Here is a 22,329-nt window from a genome sequence, read left to right as displayed (position 1 = left end):
CTGGAGAATACTTGAAACTGGAATGCCAAACAATCATTCGTGTATCTGGAGAGAGAGAGAGAGAGAGAGAGAGAGAGAGAGAGAGAGAGAGAGAGAGAGAGAGAGAGAGAGAGAGAGAGTTCCTATCTGTGAGCATGACATTTTTCAACGACGAAGAGGAACCCAAGTATAAAAGTTTCCACTTCTACTCCAAGTCCTACATTGAAATTCAAGTGGTCTTCTTCATAGTCTTTTTTTCATCTACCAAAAACGCTATTTATTTTTTCTTAGTAGAAATACATCGTCCTAGTGCTAATGTTCTAAAAAATACTACTTATACTTTCTAACCCAGTGTTCACATAATTTACTTACAGAGGAGGGTAAAACGAAAGTAAAAATTATATAATCCATCATTCATAAATTTGTCTCTCTTAACCTTTTCCTACTTTGATTAAGCCGAATTATAAGTAGCTTGTGGAGTAAGCCTAATTTTTTTTCTTTAAATAAACCTTGACCAACGAGCAACACCAGATTTGTCCATTGGCAAGTATTTATTTATTTATTTTTTGCTTTGCTTTACTTTTGTTTTACACATTTTCCATTTTTTTAAATTTTGATTTGTTGCGTGTATTCTTCCTTAATTTTTCCTTTCTTTTCTTCTTAGTTAATTCATTCCTGTCTATTTATTCCGCTTACCCATACATGTAGTATATACTTAAAAATTCATATAAAATTCAAGGATATTCCGATTGTATTCAATAACATCCACATATGACGAGTTATGACGGTGTATGTTACCGAACTAAGATATCTGAAAGGGCATAACAGAGAGAGAGAGAGAGAGAGAGAGAGAGAGAGAGAGAGAGAGAGAGAGAGAGAGAGAGCCTATGGGACGCCATAAAGTCTTTGAACTCATAACTTAACAGAACCTGCTAGTCAGGATCTTGCGGCCTTACATTTTTGCTCCCTGAAGGACAACACCTGCTCTGTTTCCACACGAGAGATGTAATAAATGAAAAACCTGCAATTAGAGCACCTGGTTTTGCTGGCTGGCATTGACTCTTGATAATGAATCTATCAGACACGTCTCAGACAACTCGTTTTCAGCTTATTCTCAGCCGTTTTGTATAGAAAGTCCTCCCTCATTCGAGAAAAACTCCAAAACTTTATCAACAAATTTGTGGCAGACATCCCAACTGTTAGAATCAGCCAGGTACAACGAATGTATTGCGAGATTTTCTGAAGTTTACAGCCCGAGATGAACTTGTTTCTTGAATGGAGAAAAACTCCAACTTTAACAACAAAATCAACAGATACGACAGCAGTTACGATCAGCCAAGGAAAAGAAATCTATTGTGAAGTTTTGTTGAAGTTTACAGTCCGAGATGTGTCTTGTTCCTTGGTAGCAAGAAGAAGACGAATATATTCCCTTATCCCCAGACGTTAATTAGGCTTGGTCACTTCCAGATGAGTCATTAACGGCCGTCTAAGTGACGTCACTAATGAGGTTTTAGAACTAAGACAAGATTTAAAATAACGTATCGCTCTACCGTTTGAGAAATTTCGCACGTGAAGAATCTATAGTCTTCGACAAGTAATTAATGCTATGATACTGTGTGAATATAAAGACTGCTACAGAGTTAGTTACTCAGAGCTAGTTTATCACTCGCTTGTGTACATAAAAAAAAAAAAAAAAAAAAAACTGACACTTCCTTCAATATCTGAGGAATCACGCACAACTTAGAACTACACCTATCACCATATTATGCTCGAGAAAAAAATCAACCTTCACAGACGCACAACTCTGAATGTCAGGGTGAGTGAGTTTTTTCTTTTTTTCTAAAGCGCGCTAAAGGAATCGGCTCCTTCGCTTAGGGGCACAATCTTCCAAATAAATGTGTTTTTTTTTACGCAAGCATAAAAGAACAGAATAAGGATAATGAAGACCGAATCCAGTTTGCCTTAAAGAACTTCGTCGGCATCGACTGCTATAATAAAAGAGATGTAAAATTTGTTTTAACAAGCAAAGATACCAACCAACAGGATTCTATGACCGTGACCAAAGCATAAAACGAGACCTGATCTGACTGGGAGGTGCTATGGACTATTATGAATTGACTTAACAAGGACTCGGTTTTTTCGTCACTCCAGTGTCTGAGTCAATAAGGATTTCGCATTAGGCAACAGCAACCAGACACCACCTGCATTTTCATCACTCTAAACTTCCTACGAAGACTGCAGCCGCCTAGATAGTTTATACATATACCTACATTTCATACATATTCTTAAATTAGCACAGATAGATTATTATCTGCTTCTGTGAACACATGGCCAATATATATATTATATATATATATATATATAGTATAATATATATATATTATATATATATATATATATATATATATATAACTAAAGGTGATGCCACGGAGGAAAAAATTAAAGGCGAGAAAGCCAAGAACTTTCGGTCTAACACGACCGTTTACTTAGTTGTGCCTAAGTAAAGGGTCGTGTTAGACCGAAAGTTCTAGGCTTTCTCGCCTTTCCTTCTTTTTCCCCTCCGTAGCATCACCTTTATTTAGACATAGCATCACGTTTTATATACTTCGTGATAAAGTTATTCATTATATACACACACATATATATATATATATATATATATATATCTATATATTATATATATATGTGTATGAGAAAGTTGAAATAAATGAAAAAAAATCACGAACGCACCTATCAGGCGTTCGTTCACCCCAAACAACGAAAATTACAAATACATGACACCAATACCAGGGCAACGTTCAGTGTTAATACTTAATAATTGGTGCTCAAACCTGCTTGATAAAAATATAGCCATCTACCTGATTTCACACAATCACTTGGCGAACAAGGAGAGTCGACTTTCTAAGACTACCCGAACTCTTTCCCAGACAGCTCGATATCTGACCAAAACTCGCTGCATTTTTAATTTGACTAATGTCTCGCCAGATGAATAACCCCAAGCAACCAGACGGACGTCTGCTGCTCCACAACACAATGAGGTCAAACGCTGAAATCTTTTGTGAAGATTCAAGTTCCAAAACAGGCTTTCTAAATGGTAATGAGACAAGACGCCAAGAAAAACTTAATTACCAAATGATTGTCATTCTGTGATAGACCATTTGTTAAATGAAAGAACTCGATTACCGAAGCTTGGGGAATCTTGGGGACGAGAGAAGCTGACGTGTACAAAAACCTTATTAGTTTAGACCCTCGAGATATATATATATCATCGTAAGAACATGGTTTCAGCAATTTGAAACTCGTTCAGCTGTGACAGACTCAAAGCAATCTCCAATCAGTGACAGTAGTAAGATGCATCAGCATAAAATACAATTATAAGTTACTTAAAAACACTTGGAACTAAATGAGTAACTTCTACTCATTCACAGGCGGATTGCACGCCCTGTCATACCAATAATTGAGGGAGACGATCAGTAAGGTTCTGACTACCAACTTTTATTATTATTATTAATACGTTTTATTTATGCATTCAAGCTAATTAGTCATTCTCTGCCACTTTCCTTCGTGTCCCTTTTAATTAATCTTTTGCAGAGTTTAGCCAGCATATATATATATATATATAATATATATATATATATATATATATATATATATATGTATATATATATGTACCAAAGGTCCAAAAAGTCCTATTACCATTCTAAGCAATAAATGCTTGTAATGACAAATGAGTGATAAAGCTGTTTTGTAATATATATATATATATATATATATATATATATATATATATATATAGATATATATATATATATATATATAAACCTACAAGCTGAAATGGTGCCGATAAGATGGCAAAAATGAATCTAAAATAAAACCGTGAATGAAAACTAGTTTTAATTACAATGAACTTAGTGACACCTTATATTTTTGTCTATTGGGTAAAACTGTAAAACTTCTAATTCATTGTTGAGTGCTTAACTAACCAAACTTCTTCTTTGCAGACAACTTCTAATTCAGTGTAGAGTGCCGAACTAACCAAACTTCTCCCTCTTTGCAGACAAAACTTCTAATTCAATGTTTAGTGCCGAACTAACCAAACTTCTCCTTCATTGCAGACAAAACTTCTAATTCAATGTAGAGTGCCGAACTAACGAAACTTCTCCCTCTTTGCAGACAAACTTCTGGGCAACGGGGTGGAAGTTGTGTTCGAAAGTGAAACTGTTCTGTCGCGCGGTCGCTCCTATGTAGTTCAAGATCTGTTCTTCGTCGACCATGAGAGGGTAAGTAGTATACTTTAGTTCGTGGACTCCACAGACTGGCAACTAGCTAGCTGACAGCACAAAAGCAAATGTCATCTTCCCCAGAAAAAGTAAAATATATACACTTGGTGAGGACGGGATCTCTCGTTTGATTGGATTCTCTGGGTCAAAGCAATGCCACGCCTTCTCTGGACAAGGGTTTTTTTTTCCTGAAAACAGAGTCCTTTTAAGAACAGATGTCCTGAGTTCTTAATTTCAGTTTGAATTACACCTTAATAATGCCTGGGATACTTTTTTCTTTAATTGACTACATAGAAAGTTTTTTTTGCACTGGTTTCCTAATTCCATGTTACATTAGAGCTTAGCAATATTTTTGGAACGCTTTCTACTTTAAAAGACTGCATAGAAACTCTTTGCTCTAGTTTATAGAATTTTTAAAAAATACTTTCCGCACTCACTTCCTCATACCATCAAAGAATAAATGCTCAAAAGCAATAAATTTATCCACTCTATAATTAACTTTTTTGTCTAAAGCATCTCCGGTGGAAAAAAAAAACCAGGTTTAGTCTTCAATGACGAATCAGTTATAACCCCCAAAGATGAACTGGCGGTCGGTTATGATACGAAACTATACCACAATTCCACCACTCGTTCATGACTCAAAATTTCATCATCGGGTGAAGCACATTAATATTTTTGCCTCGTCCCAACATACATTTTATTTTTTTTCTTCTAACACGTCACAGCCTTAACTAAATCTGCACTTTGCAAGGATAGCAAGTTCTTGTTTAAACCCCTGGATTCTTTTGAGATACAACACAACATCCTTGAAAAGAACTTCACCTCATTCTTAGTGACTGCTGCTTGAAGCGATCTGTGCTTGCGTGTGTGTGTATGTAAATCTAAGAATCAAATTTAATTAAGATACAGGGCATCATAAAACACATGTAAAAAATCTAACTGCCTATAAGAGGTATCACAGCAATCTGGTTATGACAAGAGCCCGTGCAAAAAAAAAAAAAAAAATGCATTTTCTCTGATGATGAGCTGACCTTCGCTGATAATGGGTTATAGCTACTTCGTATAGTAAGGGATATGCGTATATATATAATGGCCCCAAAACATTTACAGAAAAAAATGCCTAAAATCAGCTGGCTGAAAGAAAGACAAAGACCTTCTTTTGATGAATTAATTCGTCAGTTCAGTAAAATACAGGCAGACTAAACTGGACAGCAAAATTAAATCTAGATCTAATCCCCGTGCAGATTATACCTCCCCACTCGTGAAATAGCGTAAATATAAAATAAAAGGAAAATTTAGTAATAAAAAGTACTATGAGTGTGTTGTCTTATACTGATTGTACAAAGTTTTCTCTATAACGTTCGTCTAAGCAAAGCTTCAATGTAACACATGTTTGAACCGAGATATTTCATCACACCAGCTAAGCCACAATTTTCCAGTCGCCAACAGCGCCTAAATGACTATATTCTCCAATAAATACATACTAATATGACAATATCTTTAAAAGTCGATCCATGATATAAATAAAAGATCCCACTTCCTAACTCGCTTGATGCCTTTAAACTCAGAGATTTGTATTTGCAATGATATTGGTTTTCTGTTCTGAAAATTAGAGATAAAACCTAATGCTATACAGTACACCTTAATAACTTTGACTTGAGTATATCAAAAGAGCACTTCACATAGCACTATAGCTTGCCACTTTATTATCGTAAAAGAAACCTGACATTTCTAAAAAATATTTACAAAACGACCCCACAAAACAAACACCCAGCAACAGCAACAACGCCTAATGACGAATTTCCTTTGCAGATCATGGAACTGCAGGCAGAACACGGTGATTTGGAAACCGCCCCCCTCCTCGGGGACCCCTGGCCAACCTCCCAGTTCCTCTCCCACCTTTTCGACCGCGTGCAGCAAAACGAACGCACGAGCTTCTTCTCGGAATACCTCAACCTCACCAACTTGGCCTACCTACTCCCTGGGCACGATGGTAAGCTGGTATAGAGACTGGTTGGTTCCCGTTTTCTTTCAAGACTTGTTCCCGTTTTTTATATATATGCAGGCTGCGCCAACACAGCCAGTTTTATGTACAAGCTCTGATAAGATGCACTGCTGGGTGATTCATTGTTATGGCCCATCAAGGAAAGCTTACAATAAGTTTAGCGCCTTTGAGCTGGTTGTCGTTCGAGTGGTGTAGCTGTAAACAACGATTAACCGTTCATTCTTATCACATGCAAGAGTACCTGTAGTTCTTTGGCTATTATTAGGGTCAATAAAACAGATTAAACCAGGAATCTGATAACATATCAAGCACCCAAGCCAGGGTATCTGCAGACACCTGTTTACTTTGATTAATTTTAAATAAACGATAAAATTAAGCATCTGATGACATATTCGTAGCCCAACCATTCATTATCATCAAAATCAAAGGGTACCTATTGAAACCAGACATCTGTTAAGATTTGTAGCCTATCATTCACTATTATCAAAAGCAAGGGTACCTATGTGACCTAACCATTCATTATCATCAAAAGCAAGGGTACCTATGGACACCTGTTCTCCATTGCCATTATTCATATACACTAGATTAAACCAGGCATATGATAATGTACCAAATCAAGTGACCTAACCCTTCATACCATCACAAGCAAGGGTACCTATAGACATCTGTTCTTCATTGCTGCCATTACTTTATATAAAAAAAAGATGAAAGCAGGCATCTAACAACACATCATGTGGCTTTCTCTTCCCAGAAAATCTTGATCCCCTCAAATACACCGCCTTCATTCCCCTGGATGACGCAATTGCCAATATCCTGTATGCGGACGCCCCTGACCCCTTCATACTGGATGAGACTCTGCGAGAAAAGTTCATCCTCAATCACCTCGTGAAGGGCAGAATGTATGAAACAGATCTCAAGGACGGAACAACCTTCACTAATCTGGCCAACAACACCATGACCATCACCAAGGGAGCAGGTACGATTATAACTCCTTCCCAGTCTTCTTACAGTAGCCTATAACAGGGAGGTAAAATATAGTACACTCCCTTTGAGAGGTTGGCAAAGTGTTACAGTGGGTATAAAGATGGATGGAAAGATAGTAACACTGATAATAAGTAAATTTTTATGAAGTACTGAAAAATATCAATAACTAAAGTGGTTAGCAGAGTATTAAATTGGATACTAACTTAGATGGAAATTAAGAAACATTAATAATTAAGATAGCTAGAATTTCATAAAGTATAATTACAATAATTGAGAACTTAAGTGATCTATACAATCCTTTGATTGGTTAGCAAAGTATGAAATTAGGTACAAACTCAGATGGAAAGTAACCAATAATTATAATGGAGAAAACGAGATTTTCATGTCGTACTAATACAAACTTTAAATTAAAATGTCTTAACCTTAGTTCGCCACTAGGTGGCAGGAACATCACTAAACTAAAATTATCTGTTCCAGATGATAATTATCACAAGAACACCTTGAGAAACATCCATTACTATTCTTTTTTCCTCCAAAACAGATGGAGTGTTGAAAGTCAATAACATTGAAGTCATTGAGTCCCAGATGTACATCTACAACTTAGGAGTTATGTATTTGATACACGGTGTTGTGGGCGTGACAGACCAAGACATCATCCTCGCTGTAAACAAATATCCTGCTTTAAACGCTGAACCTACTAAGGTATGTTATGCAAACTTTTATTACTGTACCTTCATTCAAGTTGTTTACCCCTTTCAAACACTGCTCTTGATTTTCGTTGGTCTGAATAAATCTGCATAAAACTCCAATATTTTCTTTTTCAAGAATGAAGGCCTGTCCTAACAATTGAAAGAATACCAATGTTAAATAGCCAGGCAATAAAAATACACTAGTAGCTAATAATTTTTATACTGATGTGATAAACACTTCATATTTTACATAATTTTAAACTATCATTATATGTAGAGCACATAATTTAGAAAATTAAATTAGTTTGAAATGACGCTACCCTTAAAACAGTTGTATGTTATATATTCATGTAAGGGTTAAAACTTAACCTTTGCCATATCAGTATTTCAATCATCTAACCAGGATATCTAGAGATCACTAATATTTTAAATGTTCCTTTCCTTCTCCCCCCCCCCCTCCCTCTCTAAATTTACTGTAATTTACTATGAGTGTATATGTATACGTATATGTATATATACACATACATACATATATATTGTTACGATTGTCTTGCAGTAACTTCACTGTTCTAAATTTGATATCAAAGTACAAAGTTTTCAAATAAACATTGTATATGTGCAATAATTCTTAAATTTCCTTTGCAGGAACTATTGCCTCTTCCATCCCTAGTGCCAGACAATGAACCCGCCACAACTCCAGAGGCCTCAACCACACTGGCCCCGCTCTCCACAACAAAATCAACCACCACGACTGCCACCACCACCACCACCATCCCCACCACCGTCCCAGAAAGAACGACTCCCCAGCCCTTCTTCAGACGCTCGCCTCCCTCCGTCAGGCCATTTCCATTCACCAGATCGAGCAACCCCAGGACTACCAGCACCACCACAACCACAACAACGCCATCTCCTTCAGCCACAACTCCAGAGATCCGATATGAAACCAGGACAGAAATAAGCATATCAAGGAGAGTCAACGATGGGGAGCTCGAGCCACTCGCAGCAAACACCACGAGTTGATGGGATTAGTCTCCCATAAAATTTAAGTTTTGAAATGCAAAACTTGCAGTGTTGCAACCCATATTCAGGACAATCACGAGAAAATTTTTAAAGACAAACCTACAGTTAACGAAATCAGGTATCCATTATTTTGTTGGCCACCCTCTTAGTGAAACACTGAAAACATGAACTTTACAACGGAGCAGCAAAATAATCCCAATACATAAATCTAGACGTACAAGAGTACAACCTCATTTTGGCTAATGACAAACCTCCAAAGGGGAAGCACTCCAGTATTCTTGCTCATTTGAAGCAATAGTGTAAATACCTTCATACTGTATAAAAACATGCTGCAATTAGCCGTCTTTCAGGTACATATATGTATAACCTATTTGACCACAAGAAAGGAGCAGTAACGTTTTGTGTACTATTAAGGAAACTCATGTTCTACTATATGAATCAAATTGAGATATAAACAGGCAACGTAGCTATTTATGCACGCTGTCTTCCTCTACATTGACAATCCTCATGACTATGGTAAATACACCGCACTTACAGCTTAAGGTAAATAAGAAAAACCTTAAAAGATACGTTTCCCTTCAGACTGGTGCAATAAGTCCTGAGACTGCCATCGGTAAACATCAAAAGTTTCGAAATGTCAAATTCCTGGAAGTTGGGGTAAGATTGACCAAAGGTATTTTGGATTGTGTATATTTCTCTTATATATATTATATATATCTATATCTATTCTGTATGAATCGATCACTTGTTCTTGGGCAGGAAAGTCTCCCAAGTACCTGAGCCTGATTATAAGTACATTACTTAGGTTTCAATTCTTCAACAGCTCTTGAGTACGATATGGTCAGATTAAGTGCAAATCCCTGGTCTTCTGTTTTGAAGTTTTCATTTCCTTTTCCATATCTTGACTATGACTGGACCAAGTTTTGAAGTTTTTTGTGCAAAAAAACACATCCACGTTCCTTATCTTAAAGGAATACTCCTTTATGGTTCAGATGTGCATAAATGCCAGTCTAAGAAACTAAATTCAAGTTCACAACATCAAAAGTATTCCTCTGCAACCAGTTCCTATAATAGACTAAAAATACCAATCCCTAAATCTCATTAGTGTTGCATAATGTAAGTAGATCTTCATTTGCGCTATTAGTACTTATGTAAAGAAACCTCTCATTTTAAAACACAGGGACTCTTCCATACTGAGCTTTTGAGCACATCACTAGATATACGATAACAAAGAACTAATTCTACTGGCTGAGTTCCTTATGGAAATACACCTGTGCTACGTACTCTTCAAGTCCCATATAAACAAATGAGAGATCTCAATCTGGGAAATCCACCTAATGACTCTCACTCCCTCTCCTTCTATGAGAAACAAACCCCCTTATCCCTTTTGCAAAGTATAAGAGCTTATGGAGATCTAGTCATCATATCAACCAAACCCAAGTAGTGCCAAGCGCTGTTGATTACCGCGAGCCTCAGAAAATGTTCTTAGTTACAAGAAAACGTTATTGACTTGTGATATTAATTATTCAAATTTTGTTGTGTATGTCATTTTTATATCATTATGAATGTTGTTGTCTAAATGATTATGGCCATCTGTTTATTGATGGGCAAATGTCTGTGTTACTGAGTGTGATATTCTTATATTAAACAATAATTGTAAGTCATTTCTCATTAATCCTTACTTCCCTAACCTTGATACCCATTGTGAATAGTACAGCTAATCATGAACTGGACAAAAAAAACCTACAAACCAGCCAGACATACCAAATCACTATATATTTGTGCAAGTTCCAAGGCTACACAAATCTGTGGCTTATGAACCACCCAGCTTCAGAGAAGTTTTTCAATATACATATCTTCCTTGCAAGCTCCCTAGCTTTTGAGGCTATTGGTAGCGAAAATAGTAGTTGTTAAGTATCCAAACTGAAGAACCCAAAGGCTAAATGGTATAAATTATGGTGTTAACAAGTGGTATAATGTCATAAGTCATCTCATAACAAAAAACCATTAGATATAAAAGGAAGTCCTTATAAACAAGGTTTTCAAGTGAGGAATCAATGAAACTAATATCAAGTTCCTCAGTTCCTACACAAAACCAACTTTGGTGTTCTACATAGTCTTCAAAAACACATCAACTGATGAAAGAGCCGAGTCTAAATTTCTATAAAACACTGAGTAACAGCCATGATATCACTGGATTTGTGACGTACTGGTATGCAGATAGCAGACTGCTTCAAATGAGTCCAACTTTGACCTCAAGACTATGGTAAGACATAGCTAATAATAGAAAAATGATATTGTTAAGATACAATAAAGTTTTGTACATACTTACCTGGCAGATATATACTTAGCTATAGACTCGGTCGTCCCGACAGAATTTCAAAACTCACGGCACACGCGACAGGTAGGTCAGGTGATCCACCATTCCCGCCGCTGGGTGGCGGGGTCTGGAACCATTCCCGTTTTCTAAGCCATAATTTCTCTTCCACCTGTCTCCTGAGGGGAGGATGGGTGGGCCATTAATCGTATATATCTGCCAGGTAAGTATGTACAAAACTTTATTGTATCTTAATATCATTTTTGTACATGAAAACTTACCCAGCAGATATATACTTAGCTGATTGGCACCCTTGGTGGCGGGTAAGAGACAGCTAAAAACAAAATGATAATACTTATACTAAATACATTAAAAAACAGGGAAAAAACAACATATGTTCTTGGATAAAATAATCCATGGTTCCTACCTGATTGGGCTGAAGACTTCATGACTACTGTCTATGAGTCTGCCTGCCTCAAGAGTCCCAGCGAGGTATGGACCTATGGCTGAATAACTCTTTGGATCGTGTCAATGGGGGCTAGCCCGCTTACGCGACAGAGCCTATACTGGATCGTACCAATGGGGGCTGACCCACTTACATGGTAGAGCCTTGACCTTTGTCATATCAATGGAGACTCGCCCTCTTACATGACAGAGTTAAGGTTACTATAAGTAATTACAAGGAGCACTGAAGCCAATCCTGATCACCTGACCATGTTAGTACTGTTAAATTCTATGAATTGCAAGAGGGTTCCCTATTCCCTCTGACAATCAACCAATAAAAACAACCACCAATAAAAGATAAATTAAACACTAAAGTAAGTTACGAAGGATTAGCCTCAGCCCCTTCTCCCAGCACTGAATTCGCCGAAACATACGCTCCCAGAGCAAAGCACTTTTCGTAAGAAATTTTTACGTCTCTTAGGTAATTAGAGGCAAAACAGAATTAACATCTCCAAAATGTAGACTCTATAAGTGCCTGCAGAGACCATGTTTTGTGAAATGCCATTGACGTAGCTATGGCTCTCACTTCATGCGCTCTTACTCTGAGAACCTTGAGGTGCTCTTCATTGCAAGTAAGGTGAGCTTCCTTTATTACATCCTTTATGAAGAATGTAAGGGCATTCTTTGAAATCGATCTTTTCGGATCTCTTACAGAGCACCAAAGACTTTCTTCTGTACCTCCTAGCAACGCTTTCTTCTTCAGGTAGAACTTGAAGTGCCCTGACTGGACACAAAGTCCTCTCTAAGTTCTCTTCCTGTTAGTGAAGAGAGTCCTCTTATCTCAAAGCTTCTTGGCCAAGGTTTTGAGGGATTTTCATTCTTTGCTAGAAAAAGTGGTTTAAAGGTGCAAATCGCTGAATCCTTCTTAAAACCCACTTTACCTTCCAAAGCTTGCAACTCGCTAATTCTCTTAGCTGTCGCTAACGCAAAGAGGAATAAGGACTTTCTAGTTAAGTCTCTAAAAGAAGCTGTGTGAGATGGTACGAATTTTTCCGACATTAGGAACTTGAGGACCACATCCAAGTTCCAGCTAGGTTTCTTGATTATATGGTCTTTCGTGGTTTCGAAAGACCTTATAGGTCATGGAGATCTTTATTATTGGTCAGATCTAGTCCTCTATGTCGAAAGACTGAGGCCAGCATACTTCTGTAACCTTTCACTGTTGATACTGCCAGGTTACAGTCTTTTCTCAAATATAGAAGAAAATCTGCGATTTCAGTTACAGAGGTACTGGAAGAGGATATTTTCTTCCTCTTACACCATCTTCTAAACAACTCCCACTTCGACTGATATACCCTAGAGGTGGAGACTCTTCTGGCTCTTGCAATAGCCTTCGCCACTTCACGCGAAAAGCCCCTTGCTCTGACAAGTCCTTCGACAGTCTGAAGGCGGTCAGACTTAGAGCGGGGAGGTTTTTGTGAAATTCTTGTCGAAGTGGGGTTGTTTGAGAAGATCGTTCCTTAGTGGAAGCGATCTTGGAAAATCTACTAACCACTCCAGCACCTCTGTGAACCAATCGAGAGCTGGCCAGAAGGGAGCGATGAGGGTCATTCTTGTTCCTTCCGAGCAGCAAACTTCCTCAATACTTACCCCCTACTATCTTGAAAGGAGGGAAGGCGTATGTGTCCAAGCCTGTCCAATCTAGCAGAAAGCTGTCTACTGCTACTGCTTGTGGATCCGAGATCGGGGAGCAATAGTTCTCTAATCTGTGATTCCTGTTGGTCGCGAACAGGTCTATATTGGGCCTTCCCCACAGATGCCACAGTTGTTGGCAAATCTGAGGATTGAGAGTCCATTCCGTGGGTAGGACTTGGTCTTTTCTGCTCAACAGATCTGCCCCCCGGACATTTCTCTCTCCCTGCACAAACCTTGTGAGAGGAGATCTTCCTTTCCTGAGCCCAAATCAGCAGATCCTTTGCTGATTCGTACAGGGAAAAGGAAGGTGCGTCCCCCCTTGTTTCTTTATATATGCGAGGGCTGTTGTGTTGTCCGAGTGGATTTGAATCCCCAGACCTGAGACCTGCTCCTCGAAATGAACCAAAGCTAGATGAATGGCTGTTAGTTCTTTCTTGTTTATGTGCCAGGACACTTGTTCTCCTTCCCAAGTGCCTGACACTTCTTCCGAACCTAGGGTCGCTCCCCACCCTGAATCTGAGGCGTCTGCAAATAATGCTAGGCGAGGGTTCTCTAAGTGAAGGAGATTCCCTTGCTTAGTTTTTGTGGATCTAACCACCAGCGGATATTCTCCTTGATTCCTTTCGAGATCGGAAAGGTTTCTCCCAGATTGTTGGACTTCCAATCCCATCTCTCCTTCAAATAAAATTGAAGGGGTCTTAGGTGTAGTCTTCCTAAGGAAACGAACTGTTCCATCGAGGAGAGGGTCCCCAGTAAGCTCATCCATTCCCTCGCGGAACAATGTTCTTTCCTTAAGAAGACTGCCACCTTTTCTAAGCAGCGTTCTCTCATTTCCTGCGAAGGATACACTAGAAAATCCCGAGAATCCATCTGAATCCCCAGATAGACAATACTTTGCTGGGGAGTCAGCATGGATTTCTCGCGATTGACTAAAAGTCCCAGGGACTTTGTCAAATTTAGAGTAAGTAAAAGGTCCTCCAGACATTTTTTCTCCGATTGGGCTCTTATTAGCCAATTGTCCAGATATAATGAGATCCTGATCCCTTCCAGATGTAGCCAATAAGCTACATTCTTCATGATGTCCGTGAAGACTTGAGGGGCAGTCGAAAGTCCGAAACACATCGCTTGGAACTGGAATACTTTCCCTTGGAACATGAATCTTAGATATTTCCTTGCTGCCAGATGAATTGGCACATGGAAATACGCATCTTGAAGGTCCAGGGACACCATCCAGTCCTCTGGACGAAGAGCAGACAGAACAGAGGAAGACGTCTCCATCGAGAATTTCTTCTTCAAAACAAAGAAATTCAGGGCACTGACGTCTAGAACCGGTCTCCATCCCCCCCGATGCTTTCGGTACCAGGAACAACCGATTGTAAAATCCTGGAGACTGGAGATCTTGAACCAGTTCTACCGCTTCTTTGGAAATCATCTGTTCCACTGCCTGCAAAATAGCAAGCTTTCGGACCGGATCCGAGTATCTTGCAGTCAACTCCCTTGGAGTTGTCATCAAGGGAGGATTTTCCCTGAAGGGGATCAAGTATCCTTTTTTCAGGATCGAGAGGGACCAAGAGTCCGCTCCCTTCTGTGCCCAGACTTTTGCAAACTGGAGTAGTCTGGCGTCTACTTTTATCTGGAGGACTCCCTGTTCATCTAGACTTCCCGAAGGACCTTCTAGATGGTCTACTACTTCTTTCTGGTCTGCGACCTCTAAGAGGGGTCCTAGAAGAGGAGGCACCTCGAAAGGGCTGTACAAAAGAGGGTCTCTCTCTTTTCTCGATAGGCACGGCCGGCCTAAACTTCTTGGCTGAGTGAGTGAGGAGATCCTGAGTTGCCTTCTCCGTAAGAGATTTTGCAACCTCCTTAACAGTCTCCTGTGGGAACAGATGAGGGGACAAAGGTGCAAAAAGAAGAGATGCTCTTTGTAAGGGTGATACGGGCTCTTGCTAGAAAAGAGCTAAAGACCGATCTCTTCTTTAAGACTCCTGTTCCGAAAAGTGAGGCCAACTCTACGAACCGTCCATAACCGCTCTGTCCAAGCAAGCCATGACGCTTGAAAGTTCTTCCATGGAGACAAAGTCAGTGTCCTGAGCTCTCTTAGCTAACGCTCCCAAAACCCAGTCCATGAAGTTGAAAACTTCTAGGTCTTAAAGAGGCCCTTTAGAAGGTGGTCTAGCTCACACATGCCCCATGTTGCTTTAGCAGAAAGCAAAGACTTCCTCCTGGAAGAGTCCACTAGAGAGGTGAAATCCGCGTCTGCGGATGAAGGGAGGCCTAACCCCATTGGTTCCTTGGTCTCGTACCACCTTCCCGGTTTACCTGTTTAACTTGGAAGGAGGGCAGGAAAAAACTGTTTTGCCCGCTTCCCTTCTTGAGGTTAACCACTCTGAAAAGGTCTTTAAGGCCTTTTTCATACAAAGAGCAGGGCGGCGCATCTTGACGAAGGAAGACGACTTGTGAGCTTTTGTGCTCGACATTAATGATCCTGGTGAAGGAGGATCAGCAGGATGAAGGGAGTCTCCGAACTCCTTGAGAAGCAAAAGAGAGAGCCTCTTGTAGTCAGAAACTGCTACATCTACGGGCTCCTCCTCTTCCGATACTTCTTATAACGGATCCACTGAAGGAGACCGTTTGGGAGTGATCGGGCTCTTCCCGGGAGAAGTACTCCTTTCCCGAGAAGGGGAGCGCTGAAAGCTCGAACTTCTATACGAAGAATGAGGCTCCTGTCGGTCCGAAACAATCTTGCGCCTACTAGACTCTTGTTGTCTAGGCACTTGAGGTTCGCCAGACTCGCGGCGCTTGATAGGCTCCTGACGCCCTGATTCAGGGCGCTTGAATGGATCCCTGCGCCCTGACTCCTGACGCCTAACAGGCTCCTGGCGTCCTAACTCTTGACGCCTAACGTACTCCTGGCATCCTGACTCCTGGCGCCCTGACTCCTGGCGTCCTGACTCATGGCGTCCTGACTCCTGCCTTCTAGCAGACTCCTGACGTCCTGAATCCTGTGGCTTGAGAGGCTCTTGACGCCCTTTCTTGCGTCTCACTGCCTCTTTGCGCCTGCCTGGCTCCTGGTCCTGTAGTCCCAAAGGATCCTGATACCTAAATTGGTTTAGTTTCTCTCCAGGTTCCTTGAACCTAAACCGATCGAGACTTCTGCTCGATTCACGGCGTCTCGCAGGAGAGAGGCTACGTTCTTCCTGTCTACCAGGATTCAAAGCCTTGTCCACCAGAGGGCGCTTTGGAGAAGAAAGCCTATAGGGCGAAAGGACTCTCCTGTCCGGAGAACAACTCCTGTCCGACGAGCTCTCTCGACGAAGGCGATAATCGCCTTGGAAGTTGTGGGGGTTCTCTCCTATACGAAGAGGGGCGCTTAGAGGAACTCTTCACAGGGAGCGAAACATCTTTCTTCCTTGTTGAATCCTTAGCGAAGGAGCCTACTAAAGAGGCCAACTGCTCTTGCAGATTTATCAGAAACTTCTTCGTAGGATCCTGAAGAGAGGGCTCCTCTTGTCTCGTCTTCTTAGGTACCGAGGGCCAATTCTCGGGAAAACGCTCTGGGCTGGAATCAGCCGCGTCTCCTTTTGGCGCCTTCCAGGCTCTCTTCAAAGGGCGCGATTGAGAGGCCGAACTCCATCCTCGTTTAGGAGAGGAAGAGTCTGAGGCCGAAAAACACTCCCTTAGGATGCCTTTTCTGCGGCTATCCAAGGCAGCCTGGGACTTTACAACAGGATCTGCCGAAGGGACGCCTGACCGTTGGGGATGTTCTGCATCCTCCCTGCGGCTTTCAACATTCCTCCTCCCCTGGTCCTGGGAGTTTGGAAGAGGTCTAGGCCTAGGAGCAATGAGGAACCAGTCAGACGCCCCCTCCACTGCACTGGGGACACTGCACAAATCACTATCACCACTCTTACCTTCATTTAGAGCTCGTAACTGAGCTTGCAGTTTCTTGATGGAAGCTTTAACATTTTCCCTCTCTGAAGAAGAATCTTTGGATTCAGCACAGGGAGAAGCAGCTGAGGCTAAGGGAAAATCGTTAGTAGGAGAGTTAACAACTTCTTGTTCTAGAGAACAAGATCTACTAGATGACCTTGCTGAAGCTTTCCTTACTCTATCTCTCTCAAGCTTCCTAACATATGAAGATAACTCCTTCCATTCAAGCTCTGTTAGGTTTTTGCACTCAATACAGGTGTTATTAAAAGAACATTCATTCTCTCTGCATTTAGCGCAAACACTATGAGGATATCGCCGATTTCGGTAGCCTAACCTTGCAACTTTCCCTACTACAAACTCTAAACATAGGTGAAGCCTTAGCGTCAGACATCGTGAAAGAGTAGCCAATACCAAAGTCGAAAAACAGTCCACAATAAGCGTATGCCAAGCCAGAGAAAAAACAGAATCTTCTTCTTCTTCCCAGCTTGTTCCCATTTTTATATGGGGTCGCCGTTTCGGATGAGCCGTTTCCATCTATTTCTATCTTGTGCTTCTGCCTCATCAATTCCCTTCTCATTTAAGTCTCCTCTCACACAGTCCTTCCATCTCTTTCTTGGTCTCCCTCTTTTTCTTCTTCCTTGCACCTCCACCCCCATAGTATGTCTCCCAGCGTGGTCCTCATCTCTCCTCAACAGGTGTCCATACCATCTCAGCCTTCCCTCCTGCACTTTCTTTGATACTTCCACCACCTTAGTTGACCCCCTTATGTAGTCATTTCTGATCCTATCCACTCTTGTTACCCCAGACATCCACCTAAGCATTCTCATTTCTGCCACATCCATCTTCTTCTGCTCTGCTTTTCTCATGCTTGCTGTTTCCGTACCATACAGCATTGCTGTTCTTACCACCGTCTTGTGAAATTTTCCTTAAAACCTAAGCGGCACTCTTTTGTCACAAAGAACTCCTGCCGCCTCTCCAGTTGTTCCAGCCTGCCTGTACCCGATGTTTTACTTCTTCTTCCATACTTCCTCCCGCGTTAACAAAAGATCCCAAATACTTAAACTTATCAACTCTCCTTATTTGCTCTCCACCAAGCTGAATACTTTCTCTATCCTCCCCCTCAGTGGTGGTACACATATATTCTGTCTTGGATCTACTTATTCTCATTCCTCTGTCCTCCAGTACTTGTCTCCATCTTTCCAATTTCACTTCCAGATCTTCCCCTGCTCTCTGCACACAGAACAATATCATCCGCATACAATATGTTCCATGGTACTGTCTCCCTTACTTCCTCTATTATAACATCCATCACTATGTTAAAGATAAATGGGCTCAGAGCCGACCCCTGGTGTAATCCTACTCTCACCTCAAAACCTTCTGTCTCCCCAACACTGCTCCTCACTCTAGTAATACATTCCGGTACATCTCTTGTATCAATCGCACATACTTCTCTGGCACCATCTTCTCCCTCAGGCTCCTCCATACCTCTTGTCTCGGGACTCGGTCATAAGCCTTTTCAAGGTCAATGAATACCATATGTAGGTCCCTTTGTCTTTCCTCGAATTTCTCCATTATTTGCCTCAGACAAAATATACCATCTGTTGTTCCCCTTCCCTTCATAAATCCCATCTGCTCTTTACCTATTTGTACTTCTTCTCTCAGTCTAGCATCTATCATCCTTTCCAGTATCTTCAAAGTGTGGGACATCAATTTAATGCCCCTATAATTACCACACTCTTGGACATCGCCTTTCCCTTTAAAAATTGGGATCAATATACTCCCACGCCACTCATTTGGTATCTTTTCCTGTTCAAGGATCTTTATCATAAGATTCGTACAGTATATCCACTCCTTCATCTCCTAATGCTTTTCCATGCCTCCACTGGGATCATGTCTGGTCCGGTTGCCTTCCCATTCTTCATCTTCTTCAGTGCATTTAGTACCTCTTGCCTAGAAAACCTCATTACCATGCCAATGTTCACTTGCCCATCCTCTCTTATTAGTCTATTATTTTCTTCATTTAACAACTGTTCGAAATATTCTTTCCATCTCTTCACAATGTCTTCCTCCTTTCTAAGCACTACACCCTCTTGATCCTTTATTTGTTTGATATGTGTTATATCTTTGGTGCTCTTATTTCTAGCCTTTGATAGCTTGATCATCTTCTTTAATCCTTCCTTTGTCCCCAGCTCATTATACACATCATCATACGACTTTGCTTTAGCTTGGGCTACCACCTTTTTCACCACCTTGTTTTTCTCTCTGTACCTATTTCTGTCTTCCACTGACTGTGACTCTTCCCATCTTTTCTTTGCCTCCTTCTTATCTTTTACTACTTTCTCAATGTCTTCATCCCACCACCAACTCTCCTTTTCTTCCATATGATACCAGATGTCTCTCCTAGCAGCTCCTTTCCATGCCTTCTTATTACTGCTGCATTTCGTGCCCACCATTCGTGAAACATCTTCAATCCCTATATATCAATATCCTCCAAAACCCTCCTCTTAAACTCTCTCTTCTTATCCCCCCTTCCTTCTGTAATTCGTACCATTTAATTTTCCTTATCCCTTTAGCTTTGGTTTTTCTTTCCCTTTTCAACTTCAAGTCCATACATAGCAGCCTGTGTTGGGGGGCTACATGGTCGCCTGGAATAACTTTGCAGTTCTTGACCTCCACCAGATTTATCCTTTTATACAAGAAATAGTCTATCTGGGAGAAACTTCCCCCACTCCTATATGTTATTAGGTGTTCCCTTTTCTTCTCAAAGAATGTGTTTACTATTGCCATGTCGAATGACACAGCAAAGTCCACTACACTCTCTCCTTCTGGGTTTCTCTCCCCAATTCCATGGCCCCCATGCACCCTCCCAATCGCCTCATTTTCACTTCCGACATGGCCATTCAAATCTGCCCCAACTATCACCCTCTCATGCTCTTTCCAGTTCTTGGATTATTCCATCCATGTCTCTCCAGAAATTTCCCTTCTCTTCTTCTGTGCAACCAACTTGTGGTGCATATGCGCTTATAATATTCAGAATCTCTCCTCCATAACACATCTTCAATCTGATGATACGGTCATTCTTTCTATGCACTTCTATTACCGAGTTCTTTAGTTCCCTAGACAGTACTATGCCAACTCCATTTCTACCTTGTTTATTTGCTCCACTATAATATAGCTTATATCCATCTCCCAACTCTTTAGCTTTATTTCCTTTCCACCGCGTTTCTTGCACACACACAACATCTACTTTCTTTTCTCTCATCAAGTCAGCCAATTCTCTACCTCTCCCAGTCATGGACCCAACATTTAGCTGACATACTCTGAACCCAATACGTCACCAAAAAACCAATCCAAATTCTCGGCAAACGAGTTGAAATCCAAGATGGAGGAATGAACAATAGGTGTTGTCCGTTCAACCGACAGAGAAATTATGGCTTAGAAAACGGGAATGGTGGATCACCTGACCTACCTGTCGCGTGTGCCGCGAGTTTTGAAATTCTGTCGGGACGACCGAGTCTATAGCTAAGTATATATCTGCTGGGTAAGTTTTCATGTACAAAAACTGCCATAGAAAACTATGCAACCAGGATATGGCTGTCTAACAAAGTCTATACTGTAGTTAGAATTTAGTTGGAGGAAAAGCACCAACTGTAAAATGTGCTAAAAGGTAACAATCCCTATGATTAAAAGGTACCTTTCTCTTGAAGTTGAAAAATAGGGAAGTGACCTAAAACACCAGGTTCTGCCTCATAATCAGTCACCCTCTAACTCTTTGACAACAATGACTTACAAACCTATTCCATATTCTCCACAGCTTGAAGTGAAATTTCACAGGTATTTATGTAGCAAACTGGAATTTGAAGAAAAGCATCACAAGTACTGAGGAATTGATGATTATTTTCAACATAAACACACATCTTTTGCCCATAATGTTAAAAAACTTTAATGAACATTGGTTAAGGAAAGTGGGTGGTAACTGGCAGGGTGAGCTGTCACTTACAAACTTAGGTAATGGAGTAACATTTCCAATTCTCCAACAAATGCCAAAAGAGCCAAGTTTGGACTGTGACAGATGTCAAAAAGTAATGTTTCTTGTGCTTGCCACAATAATTTATGACCATATCTTACAGAATTGCATTCGTGACAGTATGAGAAGGGGGTTAGGTGTCTACTCATTCCTAATATTATGAGAAGGGGGTTGGGTGTCTACTCATTCCTAATATAGAATGCCATTTCTAGTACCCAAGAAATGTCAACATGATCAATAAGCATTGGAATGAAGAGCTCATATGTGTGCTTCATTCAAGATGCCAAAGCTCCAACCCATAATAAAATATTACCGTAAGTCCACAAAAATTACTATGTATCATATGATATTAGCTCTGTCTAGTGCAAACTTGCTTCACATTTAAAATCAACGATGATACAAAGAGCTACATGAACATGACTGTGTACAAAATAGGTAAACTAAACAAATACACAAGACAAAATGTTGGATGACAACTTAAGTCAATATGATGGTCTACCTTTGTACCATGAAGCCAGATGACAAGTAAGCAAGACAGACACTCAGACTCATTGACACACTTTAGTCTATCGCCTTTGATGTTACAGGACTAATTCACCAAATCTACTGAGATCCATCTTTGACCCGCTGTCACAATACTTTAGGCAACTACTTGAATACAACATAACTTACTGATGAAAATATCATATCTGAGGTCTGCTTCAAAATAGAATTATCTTAAAAATACATGAATGGACTATCAGTAAACTTTAGGATAAAAGGGAGCGGGGAAAACAAATATTCTCCTAATCTGCAAACTGAAAATTATGAACAGTACAGTTCACACCTCCCCTCTTAACAGTGTACAACTTGCAAGCGCCGTTGACCCAATAAATATGAAATATGCAATATGCATGATAACAAATTTGAAAATAGCTTTAGCCGAGAAGATAAATGCAAGGTAACAAGATCATACCAAT

The 22,329-nt window shown here is 40.4% G+C and overlaps 1 protein-coding gene across 1 annotated transcript in view; it reads left to right on the top strand.

Annotated features, from left to right (window-relative positions):
* The window catches only part of LOC135226650 (uncharacterized), a 186,620-nt gene extending 176,003 nt beyond the window's left edge, over positions 1 to 10,617 (top strand). The window contains 5 exon segments of the mRNA XM_064266363.1: positions 4,153 to 4,259; positions 6,072 to 6,252; positions 7,016 to 7,240; positions 7,790 to 7,950; positions 8,583 to 10,617. Of these exon segments, the coding sequence (XP_064122433.1) occupies positions 4,153 to 4,259; positions 6,072 to 6,252; positions 7,016 to 7,240; positions 7,790 to 7,950; positions 8,583 to 8,957 (1,049 nt within the window). The 3' untranslated portion in view covers positions 8,958 to 10,617.
* Positions 10,618 to 22,329: the final 11,712 nt, after the last annotated feature.

Source organism: Macrobrachium nipponense, chromosome 15 (assembly GCF_015104395.2).
Source record: "Macrobrachium nipponense isolate FS-2020 chromosome 15, ASM1510439v2, whole genome shotgun sequence".
In the NCBI taxonomy this organism is placed as follows: Eukaryota; Metazoa; Arthropoda; class Malacostraca; order Decapoda; family Palaemonidae; genus Macrobrachium; species Macrobrachium nipponense.
The sequence above is the reverse complement of the archived record's forward strand: the minus strand, read 5'-3'. Positions and strand labels throughout refer to the sequence as shown.